Consider the following 17,170-nt stretch of genomic DNA (forward strand, 5'->3'; position numbering starts at 1 on the left):
TTTTTTTTATGAGACAGAATCTCGCTCTGTCCCCCAGGCTGGAGTGCAGTGGCGCGATCTCGGCTCACTGCAAGCTCCGTCTCCTGGGTTCACGCCATTCTCCTGCCTCAGCCTCCCGAGTAGCTGGGACTACAGGCACCTGCCACCGCGCCTGGCTAATTTTTTGTATTTTTAGTAGAGACAGGGTTTCACCGAGGTCTCGATCTCCTGACCTTGTGATCCACCCGCCTCGGCCTCCCAAAGTCCTATTATTAAATGCCACCCTGTAAGCTCTCTACCCAGGAGATTCCCTGGCCTCAGAAGCAGGCTCACTGGCTGCTGCAGAGGACTGCTAAAGGCATTTGGGGCTGTTTTGGCAAGGGTCTAATCCACAGGACTATGGTAGAGAAGGTATTAAAGGGGCATCAGTCCAGCCTCCGGCACATCCACATTCATCTGCCCTCAAGCCAGAGCACAGATGCCAAGTAAGGCTGGTGACAGGCTTTAGCTGGGCTACTTTGGGCCGAGCTGAACCACTGCTTGTACAATGGGCAACTACTCCCAGGCCAATAATTTGTATTCTCACTGCTGCAACACCTAGGCCAGACCTCAGTCAAGCACAAGCAGTCTAAGCCTCACATTTCTCAGTCAAAGCTATGTCTGGATTTGCATATCTGGGCTAGCCATCAGAACTTCAAAGCCAGTTTCATGATCTGCATGTCTGTGTGAGTCATCAAAATTTCAGAGAGAGTCCTGACAACCCCAGTGGACCCATTAGCACTCATAACCGTTTACCTAAGGAATCCCTTTCCCTGAGGACTTCTTAGAAATAGACACTAGAGAGTAATTCTACTCAAGTTTGAACCAAAGATGTTAATTCTTTAAACTTAAAATATGACTCCAATTAGCAGATCCTAGAATATGCATATGATCCTACAGATCGCTTGAAAAAACAGCCAGAATTGCTTTGGCTTCTTTATTTAAATGGATATCTATGTTATAATGCTTATCACAGTTCTAAATACTGTACAAATATTAATGCACTTAATTCTCATAGCAGTCCTCAGAGGCACTATTACCATCACTCCCATTCTGTTGATGAACAAACTGAGGCACAGAGAGGCTAAGTAACTTGCCCAAGGCCCAAGCTGCTAAATTGTGATGTGGGAGTCAAATAAATAGGTGCCAGGATGCAGGCTCTCAACTTTTGGGTTCTGCTGCCTCTTCTTAAGTATTCAAGTTTCCACCAGCCAGTGAGAATGCCAGTGAGGTATGAAGTCCACATGCAGAGCGTTACAGTTAAAAATATCCACATACAGCCGGGTGCGGTGGCTCACACCTGTAATCCCAGCACTTTGGGAGCCTGAGGGGGTGGATCACTTGAAGTCAGGAGTTCAAACCAGCCTGGTCAACATGGCAAAACCCTGTCTCTACTAAAATTACAAAAATTAACCGGGTGTGGTGGCGCGTGCCTGTAGTCCCAACTCAGTAGGCCGAGGCAGAAGAATGGTTTGAACCCGGAAGGCGGAGGTTGAATTGAGTCAACATCGTGCCGCTGCACTCCAGCCTGGGTGATAGAGTGTCTCAAAAACAAAACAAAAAACCACATATAAAATAATTTGAATAAATTGTTTAGCATATTTACTTTGCTTTTGTATCTGACAAATTTATAGCATATAAATCAGTGCACTGACAGGAGAGCTGTTATTTATGAGTATTGGCCATATGCACTGTTAGGGGTTTAGCATGCCCTGTGTTTCCTTGTATGATGTGAAGCTACTGTGGCATAATTAATTTCTCTACTGTGCTGGATGAGGACCCAGATCAATGGGACTCCATGCACCAAAATCTATGTTTCACATGTGATTTTATTGTACCTTGAAGGCCAACTGTTCCCCCTTGGGGAATGGGTGTGTGAACGTGGCAGTAACATAGCCTGAGTGGAGATCCCTCCACTTGCCTCCTAATTCCATCACCTCCTACTTCTGCCAAGGTCTTGCTCCATCTGTTAGTTTCCCCCTCTCTTGGCTCCTGCTGCTCAGTGCACAAACATGCTCAAAAGTCTCTTCCCATCTAAGACAAGAAACAACCCTTCTGAAAATGTGATATGTGTCTTATTGGGGTGAAAAAGAGTGAGAAAGAAAAAAGAAAAGAATGCTTCAAATTTCTCTCCCTGGTTATGATGTCAATTCATCACAGCTCATTAACAATTGGATGACGGTTTATTTCTTCCTAACCTTGTGAAATGAGACCAATGTCTGGCACAGATTTCATCCCAAAGGACTACAGCAATGCATCCATATGCGTGGCGTCACATCCACAGGTGTGTAGCTGCTGCTTGGTTGTAACTGCCTGGAATGCCTAATGAGGACGAAGAAAGCCACATGCACTGGAGACTGCTTCTTACGACTGGCAGCATTTTAATGACAATTGTTTGTGTATCTGTGGCCACTTCAATAAAAACGACAACTGCTATCCTCATTCTGAGGTTGTACTGCAGATTCCGGGAGAGATCAGAGGTACCACTAGAGGTCTTCTAATGTTAATAAGGACTACCTACCTCCATTCTCACCACTACCAATGCAAATTAACACCCCACTGCCCAAGTGTGAAAGCCAGGGATCTCCCACACCGTGAGTTCATATTTGTTCTCAAGGTCATACACAATGTGTGCTGGAGCCAAGATTCCAAACCATCTGTGTCTACCTCCAAAGCTTATGTTCAGAACATTCATGACCTATCCTTTTTTGTGGAATTTTCCCTAGGCCCACACGAACCTCTCTCTTATTCACCTTCAAAGCTAAGTTCAAATGATAACTTTTTGTAATGAAGTCTCTGGTTCACAGCAGAATGAGAAAAACAGGAAAGTGTAGTATTTGTAAAGCCAAATTGTTTTCATGGAAAGGACTGTTTAAGAATATGTCTGCCTTACATTTTTGGTGTTGATTGTTATGTTAAAGAACAAAACAGTGTGGCTGGCGCAGTGGCTCACTTCCATAATCCCAGCACTTTGGGAGGCAGAGGCAGGAGGATCACTTGAGCCCTGGAGCTGGAGACCAGCCTGAGCAACACAGTAAGATCTTAATCAAAAGGAAAAATGATAACAAAATGGTGAACGGTAGGTTTCTTGTTTTTTTTTTTTTTTTCGAGATGGAGTCTTGCTTTGTCACCCAGGCTGGAGTGCTGGAGTGGAGTGATGCGAGCCAGCTCACTGCAAGCTCCGCCTCCTGGGTTCAAGAGATTCTCCTGCCTCAGCCTCCTGAGCAACTGGGACTACAGGTGCATGCCACCATGCCCAACTAATTGTGTGTTTGTGTGTGTGTGTGTGTGTGTTTTAGTAGAGATGGGGTTTCACCGCATTAACCAGGATGGTCTCGATCTCCTGACCGTGTGATCCACCCGCCTCGGCCTCCCAAAATGCTGGGATTACAGGCATGAGCCACTGCGCCTGGCCTGTTTTTTTTTTTGTTTTTGTTTTTTTAAAGAAAGTAAATACCCAGGACAGTATGTGGTATGTAGTAAGTGCTCAAAACACCCACCAAAGATTCCCCCGGTGCAGGCAAGGGCAGCTCCTCTGTGCTCTGCATGGCTGAGTCTAGCCTAGCATGTCGGCACTGGTGTTCTTCCCCACGGGCGTTTAGGAAAACACCCTCAGTTAGCAAACAAGTGTGCCTTGGGATAGCTCAGCTTTGAGGATCCCTTCTGGGAGATGGGGCAGAGTGGCTTTGGTGGGCAGGGTTAGGAACCCTGGGTCCAGCAGTCTGTCAGTGCCTGTCAACCCCAGAGGACATTTATTCCAGGCTTGGAGCGAGCCATTGTCCCTGGACCTCCAAAGCACCTCCAGACACTTAGTGCCAGGCAGTAACTGCAAGTGGGAGAAGAACACAACACAACTTTTTCATTTGGGGGTAAAATCTTGGTGTTACAGGCTGAACTATATCTCCCCCAAACTCTCAAATTCATGTATTGAAGTTCTAACTGCTAGAACCTCAGAATGTGACTGTGTTTCAAGATAGGGCCTTCTTAAAGAAGTAAGTAACAGTGAGGTCAATTGGGGATGGGCCCCACTCCAACAGACTGGTGTCCTTTGAAAGAAAAGGATATAGACAAGAAAAGGATATAGATTAGAATACAGATATAGACAAAGGGAAGACCCAGGTGAAGACACAGGGAGAAAGTTTCTATCTACAAATCAGAGAGAGAGGTCTCAGAAGAAACCAGCATTGGTGATACCTTGATCTCAGACTGACTACCAGAACTGTCAAAAATTAAGCTTCTGTTGTTTAGGACACCCCGTCTGTAGTATTCGTATAGCAACTCTAGCAAACATTTAGGAAGCTGAAGGTTCTTCCCAAGAAGGTAACTGAGATGTCCCTATCATGGTGGGGTGACAGGAATTCTAAGACTCAGAAAAAGTGATTTTAATTGACTGGGCCAGGACAGGTCAGGTCACTGGCAGAGCAATAGCCCTGGGAGAGGCAGGGGACAGAAGACACCTGACTACAAACAGCTGAGCAAGGGGTGCCAGGCTGGTGACGGTCCATCACTTGGTTCCCACCTTCACTGGGGAATGGAGAAAGGCTTTTAAGACCTGCTTTAGCGTCTGGGTCCAGCCCATGTGACAGACCAATCCCATCAGTGCTCAGACATCAAGAAGCCCAGTTGGCCATGGGCAGATCATCTAACGTACAATCAGGGGGATGGCTTCAATAAAAGGGGGCGACCACTGTCAGGGCCTCAGGACTTAATCCAGCCCTTTACTGAGGCAACAAAAGCCAAAGCCATCTTTCCTGTGAAACAAGGGGCAGGAGACCTCAGAAGCCTCCAGAAGTAAAACTGACATCACACAGTAGCTAGCTGCCAAGACACGGAACCAGCATTGCCGCTTTTGCTCCCAGCAGAGTGGGCGCATTAGACAGCAAATGCTCAGCGTGAACAGAAATAGGAGGGAATGGTGGCAGTGAGGGCGTCTTGGTGTTCCCTCTGCCACAGTCATCTAGTTGGGAATTCTATGTCTCACTTCTTTTTTTAAAACATTCTGACAAGAATTTTATAATCAAAAGAACACAAAAATCAAAGCTATTATCAAGAGTTGTCTGACTTCATAAGCAGCTCCAGCTTCTTATTCCCACCTGAATTGTGGTTGAGTGGGTTTGGACAGTTTTTCATGTGTGCAGAGCTTTGCTGCTGGAGCCCTGGGAGGTGGTATTTCTGCTCCGAGCAGAGGGTTCACTTTAGCCTGCTGCAATTCATATCTGCCTGGGAAGACATCCAGAATGATTCACAAATTGGTTATGGCAACAGGTAAAAAGAAAACTGTCATGAAAAGGCAGCAGCAGCAAGAGCAACAGCAGCACCAGGGCAGAAAATACAAGTGTTCCTTGAAGGAAAAGTAACTAAAATATCTTTGCTAAATTTAAAAATCTATATGTGCATGTGTGTGTCTGTGTGCACACTCAGACACACATACATCCATTAAATGATTACACATATAATTCTACGTATATATAAATAAAATGATTAATGTGAATGCGTTTGCATATTCACTGCCACTGTGGTCCACCAACCAATAGGAAGGAACCCAGGGGAAGTCCATGAAAGCCTGTGGCTATAAAGAATGTGGCACCACAATCCCACAGCACCTATCTGCTGGTGCAAACACTCCAGCGTGGAGTTGTCCTGCCACCTTTCAAGAGGTAGATGAGGAAATCTTGTACCCCAGACCAGGCTAAAGCCCCCTTGAGAGCAAGGACTAGGTTTCTGTCACTCCTTTGAGCTTCACTTCACTCCATCTTATTCAAGATGGCAAAGGCTAAGTACTAAGGAATTAAGGTATGACGTGTGAGCTAAGTACTGAGGGGCTCAGTGGCTCATTTGTTAAGGGTCACTTTCTGATCCACACTATGAAAGAGAAACAGAAATACACGAGAAAATGCTCTTTGGAAAGTGATCTTGTCTTGAACCTGTGGCCCACTTTGTTGTTCTCTGTCCATTCTATGACCAAAAGAGAGAAAAAAAAGTCTATCGTGAAATGCTCAATGATTTCATTTCCTTCCTACCCACTTCTACTTCCTCCTGACACTTGGCATGGCCCTCCAACTCACATACCAAACAACCTCCATCAAAGATTCTTTCCCTTTTCTTATTGCCTTTGGTATCAGAAACTGCTTGTCTGTGCTCCGTCCAGGATCCATCTAACGAAGGCTGAAGCCCCACACACCTGGGATTCACTCTCTGTACCAAGAGATCTGAATTCCTAGCTCTGAAGCTTCAAAGCAAAGGAGAGAAAGAAATAGCGTGGGAAAGGCCAAAGCCAACTTAAAAATAAAAGCTTCCCATGAAAATGGAAAAAGAGCGTGGGAATGCTGGAGGTGGAGAAGGAATTCCATCCAGAGACTCAAAGAATGTAAAGACACATGTATCCTTCCTTGCAAGAGTTCATCTTTGAGGTTTCCACATAATATTCCAAGCTAGGTCTTTCCAAGGAACTTTGAAATCTTGGCAAACGCTCTGAAATTCCTAAGATACATTGTGTGATCTGGTGGCAGATGAAGAGATGAAAAGTGAAACAAAATAGAGAAGAAAAGTGAGCAGAGTGCCCAACATGGAAGAGACCCCTTCCAAATGCACACGGTCACAGCACCATGCAGGAAAGGGAAGGGCTCACAAGCTGCCAGGGGCTCTCGGGGGTGCTGGGAAGTCACAGATGATCATGTTACCAAAGGAGAACTGCTAAATCTTACGACTTCTGTGTTTAGGATGAGCATATGGTCCCCAGAGAGTTTGCCCACTAAACTGCTTGAAGAATGTTTTTTAACAGAGGTTCTACTTGGCATTTCAGGCAGGACATTTCTTTATGACAAGAGCCTTTTTTGCCTATTGAACAACATTTAACAGCACCCCCTAGAATCTGGACTCTGGACACTAAATGTCAAAGGCATATCCCAGTTATAGTGACCAACCAAAACAACTATGAACATTTAAAAACACCCCCTTAGCAATGGATTCAGGGGATATGACCTCTTGTTGAGAATTATTGGCAAGTTTTCCATGAAATTACAGATCAAGCTGTCTTCAGTGAAAAACTCTGATGAGGGAGAGTCCAGTGCTTTTCTCAACTACAACATTTCAAGCCTAGGAGAGCAGCTACTGTGTAGGGCGGACACATTCTCACCAATGTTTGGAAATCCCTCACCTATGACAAATATCACCCCCAGGCTGCCAATCAGTGGCAAGAGGTGTTCTTCTGCCCCTTCCCTGCTAATAGGAAGAAGGACAACCATGGATTTTCTTTTCTTTTCTTTTCTTTTTTTTTTTTTTGTTGAGACAGGGCCTCCTCTATCACCTAGGCGGCTAGAGTACAGTGGTGCAATCATGGCTTACTGCAGCCTTAAACCCCTTGAGCTCAAGGGATCCTTCTGCCTCAGCCTCCTGAATATCTGGAACTACAGGTGCACACCACCATGCCTGACTTTTTTGTTTTTTGTTTTGTTTTGTTTTTGTAGAGACGGGGTTTCACTATGTTGCCTAGGCTGGTCTCAAACTTCTGGGCTCAAGAAATCCTCCAGCCTTGGCCTCCCAAAGTGCTAGGACTACAGGTGTGAGCCATTGCACACAGCCTAACCATAGAAATTCATAGTTCAAAAGGACTTTAGGAGATCACTTACATTTGGGAGCAGTGGTACACAGAGGGTTAAGTGGTTTGCCAGCAGTCACACAATAAAAACAAGCAAAAGAATTTATGTACATAAAGTGCTGTAGCACACAGTTAATACTTGATCATTATTTCCCACTGGTATTATCATTCCATCATCCAGAAGGCCAGCCATTGCTTTAAGTGGTATTTCTCTGGAAGGTAGAAACTCTACCTACTCACATCAAGGACAAGGCCACATGGTTTCCTCCAATGTCCCACAGGATGACCATGGAATGAAATCAAGATTCTTGTCCACAAGCCCCGCAGTGTAAAAACACCGAGTGGTGTTTTTACTAGAAATGGAAAGGAAGAAGGCTGCCTAGCTCACAAGCCTTCTAGCAAAACAGTCAGTCAAATCAAAGTTGGGCAGGGGGTAGGTAAGTAAATGCTCTGTATTCTCACCTCAGACCAGAGATGGGTTTGAAACTGATTGTGACAATATGTCTACTCCAAAGAGGTCAAGGGGTGAGGGAAACTCATGTCCAGCATGCTCTCACATGGATATGGAAAATATAGGATGAAGACAGACGGTGGCTGAGACCACTCAACGTCCCTTGACTCCCAGCACAGATGCCTTCTTCTCCTGCTCCTCTTCATCTCATCTCTCAAGTTACTACCCCCATCCCTTCTCCCCACAAGATCACTGAAGGCTAATCTAGAACTCTTACTTCTAAAGCATTAATTCACTCAACATTTTAAAAGTATCCTTAAGAACTAGTCCTTGCCCTGAAGGAGTCGATGATCCAGCAGGAGCATAAAGGCACAGACAACTCATCTGCCACCTCTACACAGTGAATGTCATGTGGAAAGTAAACTCACGATCCCCTAGGCATATTCCTTAGGACAACAGTTTCAAGAGATACACTGCCTGAAGAAAGGGTGCCAGGGCCAAATGATCTAATAATTCTGGAAAATGCTGTTACTGCCCTCCGCTTTATAAAGACTGACAGTATAAATTAATGTACTAAAGGCATTAACATATATTACAGTGTAAAGTCTTATTAGTGCCGATCAACTCAATCATTCTTAAGCATGTTTGACTACCTAAATTTATCAACATATCATAGAGACAATATTCCATTGAATGTCATTTGCTGGATTCTAATTGGGGTGATTGGGAATAGGTGTTAAAGAAGATGCTGCATTTTGACTGGGCCCAAAAGAAGAGTAGAGTTTCATTAGTCCCAGATGGAGGTAGAATGTGCAGTCCACTCATGCAACACACACTCACTGAGTACTTCCAAAAAGTGAGGTCAACCTTTGGCTCTGGGGGGCTGCTACCCCGGTTTCCACTGCAAGGCAGAGTGAAAGGCACTAGAGCACTAATTTGAGAAAGGGCTTCCTATGTTTGGGGAATAGCAAGTGCATGGGTAGAGTAAAGCAGGTGTAAAAAGAGAAGGAATGAGGAATAAGGCTGAAGCCAAACAGAAAAAGCATCTACTAGATCAGTTGTTTATCAGGCCACCTGTTACCTGTTAACAGCACTGGCCTAGACAGTGTTAATCATTTCTGTCTGCTGTGGCTAGTGAAGAAACCTTGAGCAAGAGCTTCCCTTCTCTAGGCCTCAGTTTCTTTATCTATAAAATGACTGGATTCTCTAAGGCTACTTGCAGCATCCACGTCTCAGTGCTCCGTGATGATAAGATATAAAAAGGCAGCACACACCAGCACTAAAGGACAGGAAGATTCTGGGGACAGGAGAATAGCTATTGGTTTAGACATACATCAAAAAATCACCTTGAAGAAAAATGGGCAGAAGAAAAATGAAGCCTGTTCCATCTTCAGCTCTCAGGGCCCAGACTCCCTCCACCTGGTATCTTAGGATTCTGCTTCTCAAATGGGAGGAATAAACATGGCATAGTTTCCAACAGTCAATTGTGCTCAAAAATGTAAAGAAAGCAAATTTGACTCTTGTACTAAAATCAAGACATATTTAAACTAGCATGCAATATTCTCAATGTATTTTAGAGATTTAAAAATGAGGACTTAAAGATCTGGCTTGTGTGGGCTTTTTGTCTTATGGCCCTGAGTCCCCTGGGTGCTCATTCACTGTCTCCCAGTGCGAGGAGTATACTTGGAGGGAAAGTTTCACTGGAAATCTCAGAGCTTTAGCCACTTAAATCTCGTAAAGACAGAAGCCTATTTATCCTGACTTAAGCTGTTCTAAAGAGACAGAAACTCACCATTGGACTGGTCTTCTCCATAGTTTTTATGTGACGGTGCATACAAGAACATCAGAGCAAAGACATACAGGTTCCACATCCCATAGATGCCCGTGAAAAAGGCACTGTTCACTTGGACTGTGACGCCGCCCCATTTCCAATGGCCTTCCGTTACCTACGGAGAAAGGATGGTGACATTCAATTGAAACAGAGAAGAAACAGAAGAAACATAACACCAATAAAGGAACCAGCCAACATGAAAACCAAGTCTCTTCTACATATGGGAAACATGAAGGGCCATGTAAGACTCCATATTTTAATCTGAATCATTTCAGTAAAAATTAAGGTCAACTGAAGGTTCTCTAGCTATGTGTCAGGCACAGTGGTCCTTACCTTGGCTACACATTAGTATCACCTAGGGAGTGTCTCTTCCTAAAAACAGCAATTCATTGCTATCCCTAAGTTAAACAAACTGTGTTTGAGCCCATCACTTATTCACAGTTTTAATCCCTCCTCTGCTGTCTGTCTTCCCAGCTAGATGTCAATTCCCTGCAGGCAGAGACCAGTTCTCTTTGCTGCCATGTCTTTAGGACCTGATGCACCATAGATTATTTCAAATCCAGTGTCTACCATTCACTCTGCTTAATGTAAGACAAGATGAAGACTCCAAACTTCAGAACTTCAGTGTCCGTAAGTGTAAAATAAAAGCTTACAGGTTATTGAAGAAAATTAAGAAAAATATTTCTAGAAACTGCCTGGCATACAGTAAACACCCAGTAAATATTAGTTATTCCTATAACATCACTCGAAGTAAGCCACTCATGAAGATAATTATGAACCTTTCATATGCTTTGAAATTCTGCAAGAGATGTTTTGAAGCTGTTTTTGTCTGTGTTAATGATTTGGTAATTGTCTTAAGGGCTGCCTAAAGATACATGGATTACACTAAGAACTGTCAACAGAGCTGCTGAGCTGGGTGACTAATTTGTGCCCAGCTCTGACACAAATGAAATGATTTTGACCACTTCTGCTTACTACAGGACACTTAAAATGGAAATAGAAGAAAGTATTGGATAAATGTTCCTTTGACAGCCGAATGAGGCTGCATTGTATAAACTTTCTCTAGGAATCACTTTTAAATTGTAAGATGGCAGGCTGGATTGAAATGTTAAGAACTTTCACAAGCAGGTGGATTTCATTGCCTGTTTATGATACAGTGGGTCTGTGTTCATTATCTTCTGTAGAATCCATAACCCATTTGGGGCCCTAGGCCAAATTAAGGTCTAAGTATAGGTGTTTTCTTCTGAAAGACCAGGAGTGTCAGTTAACCACATTAACCAATTATAGACTCGGCAGTTTTAGTTTGGCCTTGGTGACACATAATTCTTCACTTTTTGTGACTCATAAACCACCATTATGAACTCTTATTTATTTTGGAAAATAATGCATTTTATGTAAAATGCCCAGAAGTATTTTTTGGCAAAGAAGGATTTCATAACCATTACTAATTTTAGGACAATGTACCAGCATTCAAGCTACTTAGGACTTCTTAGAAATGTCTCCAAATGTCGCTCTTCTTACTTTTAAGTGCAGAATATGCTAACTTTATAAAAACTATATTACTTAGAGCATCTTATGATTTTTACTGCATATAATGGAAATGAAAGCATTAAGATAGTTTCCAGAAATACATGTACCTGCTGTCATAACACAGAGAACTCTTCTGTATGTGATGAAGGAGGGAGGCTAGGCTGCCATCCTTCCTAGCTACAAGAGAGAATATGGCAATATGGCAGCTTTTCTACTCTGTTAAGGCAGTGGACTCTTCAGCTCAGGGAAGGGCCAGTAAGAGACCCTACTTCCTGTGACAGAAGTTGGAAATACTCAGTATTGACAATTTTAGTGACATTGATTCTTGCTAGGATTGACATGACTGACCCATCTAAGGAAACACCAACCTGTGTGCCTGGTACACAGTGGTGCTCAGTAGACGTATGTTGAATGAACAGAGGTAAAGTACAGGCATGTGTAGGGACTCCAGGACAAATACATGGAGGTAGAAAGTGGAGATGGAAACAACCACTCTTAATAAGTATTTGACTTAAAAGTAAAGAGAAAGTATTGCAGTCCACAGCAAGTCATCATAATTGAATTTAAAAGTGAGAGGAGATGCCAATATGTGACAAGTGTTATTCATTTAAAATATTGCTTTCTGTTATATTTATTTAAAATAAGTGGTTAATACAAATATTAGCAAAGCTAAGATTCTTTTGTATTCATAACAAGGATAAGCATATTTATTCAGTGCTAATGATGTGCCAGATACAATACTAAACCTTTTACATGAAATACATTATTTAGTCTTATTAACGATGCTGTGAGGTAGGTAGGTAGGTAATGTTTCCATTCAACACATGGGTAAACTGTGGCACAGAAAGATGTAGTATCTTGCCCAAGATTGCTCAGCCAGAGAGTCATGGCTCTGACTCCAAAAGAAGGTATTCTTAACCATTATACAACACAAAGGTAGGAATGTTATCTTAAACAGGGGTTGATCTCTCAAGGTAGCACCTGCTCTGAAGGTAGCACATGAGGCAACGACTGTGTAAGGTCAAATTTCCTTCTGAAATTCACTTCATTGCCCATAATGTACCTTACTAATACAACATACACACACAGGTTTGTATATTCAGATCTGTATAGCATGGACATAGTAACATATGGTATAAATAAATTGGATATAAAACAAAATTAAAAACTTACAGTAGAACCACTGGAATGAGATGCCCATAGTATGCCTTTGCACACACTAAGCCTGACAGGAAACATCAGACTCCTGCTCCCATCTCATACTTGCTCTGGGACACATTGTTTAGAGTGGAATTGCAGAACTACACATCCTACTTAATGTGCAATCTGTAAATGTGGTGTTTCCTGCCGTGGGCAAAGAGCTGAACTGCAGAAATAAACGGTATAGATAGTGTAACTCTACACTTTGATGGCTAGCTTGTTTTTCCCTCTCCTCTCCCAATTATTCATGCCTGAGACATCCTCAGCTCTGAGCACATTCCCACCAATATGTACCACAATAAGCGGCCTCAACAGAGCAGGCCTTGTGAATCCAAAATCATACTAATGCCAAGGCGGAGGTAACAGTCTCCCCCTTTTAACTTTGAGAGAAAAATCAGGTAGCCCCAGCCCCCCTCCGCCAAAACTCCCCCACCAAAAAAATTCCCAAATCTCACCCTCTGCGTAAGTCTTCTTTGTAAAAGTCCCTGTTTTTCCTGATTTTACATTTGAACAATTTACTTTTGTGTGAAACCACCCAATTATACCCCTGGAGCCAAGTGAAGGTCAAATCCCTTTACACCCAGTAGTCTTGACAACCAACATTCCACTTAACAACAAGATTTCCAAATCCCAGACCCAGGCTCTCTTACCGGAAACATTTCCTCTGTAAGTAACAGAATGAAGTGATCACACACACACAAAAGAGCTGGGGACAGGCTCTCTGGGAGTTTGCTGCATGTGGCTTGACCTGAATGTCAGGCACCTGGGGGTCCCCTTAATGAAGGTCGGTGACCTTCTCCCCTGCACTGCACTTCTGTTCCCTACTGCCGCCACCTCTAAATGGAACACCTCTTTATTTTCCAGAGGGAAGGGGCTGAAATACCAGACTGCGATGTACCATCTCTTGGTTGCTATGACTGAGGCCATTAAAATGGCAGGCATTAAAAGACTGCACCTCAGTACCCAGCTACAAAGCCTCAAGGTCACTGCATTCCACAGCTTCCCGTCGCCTTTCATTCCTGGCCTCAGAGCTTCAATATCCTGGCGAGATCCCCTCGCATTATATTTCATGAGGCTTAAATGCAAGCTCTCCCACAGCAAGCCCGAGAGTATAATGGGGGTTTTAATACATTCCTTTTACCTAAGGCTGGGATCCATTTCAAAAAGTTACCCAATAGGTTTCCTTTCAGGTGAGCTCATTGCTCTGACATTCCAAAATGACATTAAAAAATAAATCCTCTGATGACTATATTAATACAGTACCTGGGACACTGAGAGTTATGCCGGAAAACGTCTTAGATGTCTATAAATAAATCTTTAAAAAAAAACCCAGCAGGAGGAATGTGAGGAGCTAATGGAATTCAAAAGGCCTCATTGCTACCCCCTTAGAGTTGAAATCCACTCCGGGCCGACTGTCGCAGCAGATATAAAAAGCCAGCCACAGGCTGAAGCTGTATTAGAAAATACTGAGGCAATAGAATATTAATCTTTTTCTCCAAAGAAAAGCCACAAACTATGCTCCTTGGAAGATGGCTTCCTTTGCTGTAAGAAGTACACTAATTAAACCATGTACAAGGTTAAATCCTGGCAACACGCAGCTGCTTCAGGGATCAGCCCTTCTTGACTTCAGGTGGAAGGCACTCCCCACAGAGGTAAGACATACATGAGGCAGTGTGGGGAGAATGACGTCAGCTTCCCAAATTGGCATAAGGACCTGTGTGTGGCCTTAGGACCAAAAGCACCCTTCTTTCTGCCTTCCTGAAAACATATCTTGAAATTGCCTTTTATGTCTCAACCCATCTTCCTTGAGATTCTGTTTCTCCAAGGAAGTGCTCCGTGCCCTCTCAGCCTTGCAGACCTGGCTGTGTCAAGTGCCACTGTGCACTACGGAGGGACTGGAGGAACTGAAAAGCATTTTTGTCATAGGAGGGAACAGCCACGGGAGAAGTCAGGCCTCAGACACTCTTGTTGGAATATGGATGTTTGAGCCTTAGCTGGTAGAATAAAAAACTCTTTCAGAGTGGAGTGGAAAGCGAAGTTTCCAAGGTTTTATAAACAAACAACCTGATACAAACCCGGCAGTGTTACAGGTCAAAGCAGATGTGGTGAACAGAACTTACAAAGACATATATGTATATCAGTTTTATTTTTTCCATGTTCATTTCAACCTCAGTGGAGCTAGCAACGCTAACACTCCCCAGTGGCACAGCCAACAACAGGGCTCTAGAGGCTCCAAACTTGGGGTCCCCTTGGGTGTCCTTGGATAGAATTTAAGGGGTCCATAAACTAGAATAGAAAAAATTGTATCTTTATTTTCACTAGTCTCTAACTGAAAGATAATGTTTACTTCAATTACAGATGCAGAAAAATCCCGATAGTGTTAGTACTACTGTGATTTTCTCAATAGGAATCATATTTTCACATCAATTACAGTTGCAGATATAAATATGTAATATACCTGTAGCATGTTTTACTGTAAATATATATTACATATAATATATAGAGATGATTCCCTTTGAAATTCAAAGTATTTTATTTTACTTATTAGAAAACATTCTAAGAGGAGACTCGTAGCCTTCATCAGGTTGCTATAGGGGTCCATATACAAAAATGGTTAGGAGTCCCTGTACTAGGGAAACTTCCTAGCAGAATGGAGCAAGTCATGTCCTAAGAGACTATCTGCACTGCTGAAATCCTCCATTTTGGCTAAATGACAAAGCACTGGCAAAAGAGTCAGATGGACTGGGTTCTGATCTCTTAACTTATTGCACATCCTTTGACAAGAAAGACATTCAACCTTCTTGCTATTCATAAGAACACAACTATTCATGCTTACAATGTGCCAGGTGCTCTGCTAATTACATTTGGTTGCCACAATGATGGTTTAGTCAACAACAGACCACATACATGATGGTGGTCCTGTAAGATTATAACACCATATTTTTTCTGTATTTTTCTATGTTTAGATATGTTTGAAATATACAAATACTTACCATTGTGTTACAATTGCCTGCAGTGGTCAGTAGAGGAACATGCTGTACAGGTTAGTAGCCTAGGAGCAATAGGTTACACCATATGGCCTAGGTATGTAGCAAGCGATACCATCTAGGTTTGTGTAAGTACACTCTACGATGTTCCCTTAATGAGGAACTCACATAATGACGCATTTCTCAGAATGCATCCCTCTTTGTAAATATTACTTCATGTGATCATTACAGCAGCCTTCTGTGGGTCTACTGTTATATTTATTTTGCAGATAAGAAAACTAAACCTTAGAACTGTTAAGTAATCCATCCAGCTAGAAAACAGCATTAATGAAAACTTTCTCCAAAGCTATTAGATATCATATTCTAGCAATCTAGGATAACAATTCCTGCCCTACTTACCGTGCAGGATTTCCGTGATGCTCAAATGAATAATAGATAAATTAGACTTCAAGAGTACTTCCCACCCTTCAAAACAAGTTATGAATATTTTTAAATTATTATCATTGTTGAGATTTTCAAGTATAGCAAAATTTTGAGTTTTGGAAATAACCAGTAAAAAGACAAGATGCTATCAAAGGGACTTCTGAATTACGTTTCATATTTAAGTGGCAATATAATTATTACAAGGAATAGCTGATGGATTGTATAAGCATCTATGTTAATGCTAGATAAAAATAGAGTCAAATTTACGCTTTAGTGTTGTGCTACAGGGCTTGATAAGTTTATTCTCATAAGTAAATAAAATATGTGCCCTTCAAGTTGGCTGTAGGCTTTTAATTTATTTAGAAATTTTATCTCCTACAAGGTTTTATGGAAAGAGAAAATTTAGTCCATTTGGCCAGGTGATATCAAGACTCAGAAAAATATGGCTTGACCAGCTGTCCAGAATTATGACCTCTCTGCCCCTTTCCTCAGTAGCTCTATCAAATTTCTGTGCAAGGTAGAGGGACCTCTGCAGAGACATTCTCACCTTGACATCTCAGGGTCCACTTACCTGACTAACGATGAAGAAGATGACAGTCATGGCAGCGCAGGCCAAGGTGATAAGCATAAGGAACTTGAACCTAAAAATTAGCCCCTATTAGAAAAGAAAGAGTAGTTTAATACTCCATCAGCTACCAATCCTTTTCTCACTATATAAATCTATAAAAAGCTTAAAGAAATCTGTAAAACCAAATCCCTAAGAATGACAATAAAATGATTTCCCATAGTAATATTTCTTCTGCAGAGGTGAGTGTGGCTGAAAATTTCTTGGGTCAAATATTTCCTATGTTCTTATCACTCATAAAGCAGTGATACAAGAGCCTGGGAAATTATATTCACAACACGTCGTGAGGCTGCTAATTTCCCTGCTAAGCTGGTTATGCTTCTCTGCAAGGGTTCAAAGTTACCAAATCCAAGTTTTCTGTGGTTGTAATAAAATTCTGCTCCAGTGAACAAAAAGAAATGTGCATATTAATCAACATGAAGTGGATTTGGTTGAATTTTCTCATGTCACTCCAGCTCTGGAGACAGGCAAGCCTTAGAAAGTGCCTGTGGTTTCCTGAGAGCAGGAT

At 42.5% G+C, this 17,170-nt stretch overlaps 1 protein-coding gene across 4 annotated transcripts in view; it reads right to left on the bottom strand.

Annotated features, from left to right (window-relative positions):
• The window catches only part of WLS (Wnt ligand secretion mediator), a 135,043-nt gene that overhangs the window by 29,470 nt on the left and 88,403 nt on the right, over positions 1 to 17,170 (bottom strand). For 2 of the 4 annotated variants that reach the window (XM_021942751.2, XM_021942758.2), the window contains exons 10-11: positions 16,609 to 16,692; positions 9,859 to 10,012 (exon numbers count right to left, since the gene is read on the bottom strand). In XM_021942751.2, the coding sequence (XP_021798443.1) occupies positions 9,859 to 10,012; positions 16,609 to 16,692 (238 nt within the window). Of the gene's footprint in view, positions 1 to 3,411; positions 5,239 to 9,858; positions 10,013 to 16,608; positions 16,693 to 17,170 lie in introns of those variants that run through there. The other 2 variants (XM_031669704.1, XM_031669703.1) reach the window with 2 other exon arrangements.

Source organism: Papio anubis, chromosome 1, assembly GCF_008728515.1.
Source record: "Papio anubis isolate 15944 chromosome 1, Panubis1.0, whole genome shotgun sequence".
Lineage (NCBI taxonomy): Eukaryota > Metazoa > Chordata > Mammalia > Primates > Cercopithecidae > Papio > Papio anubis.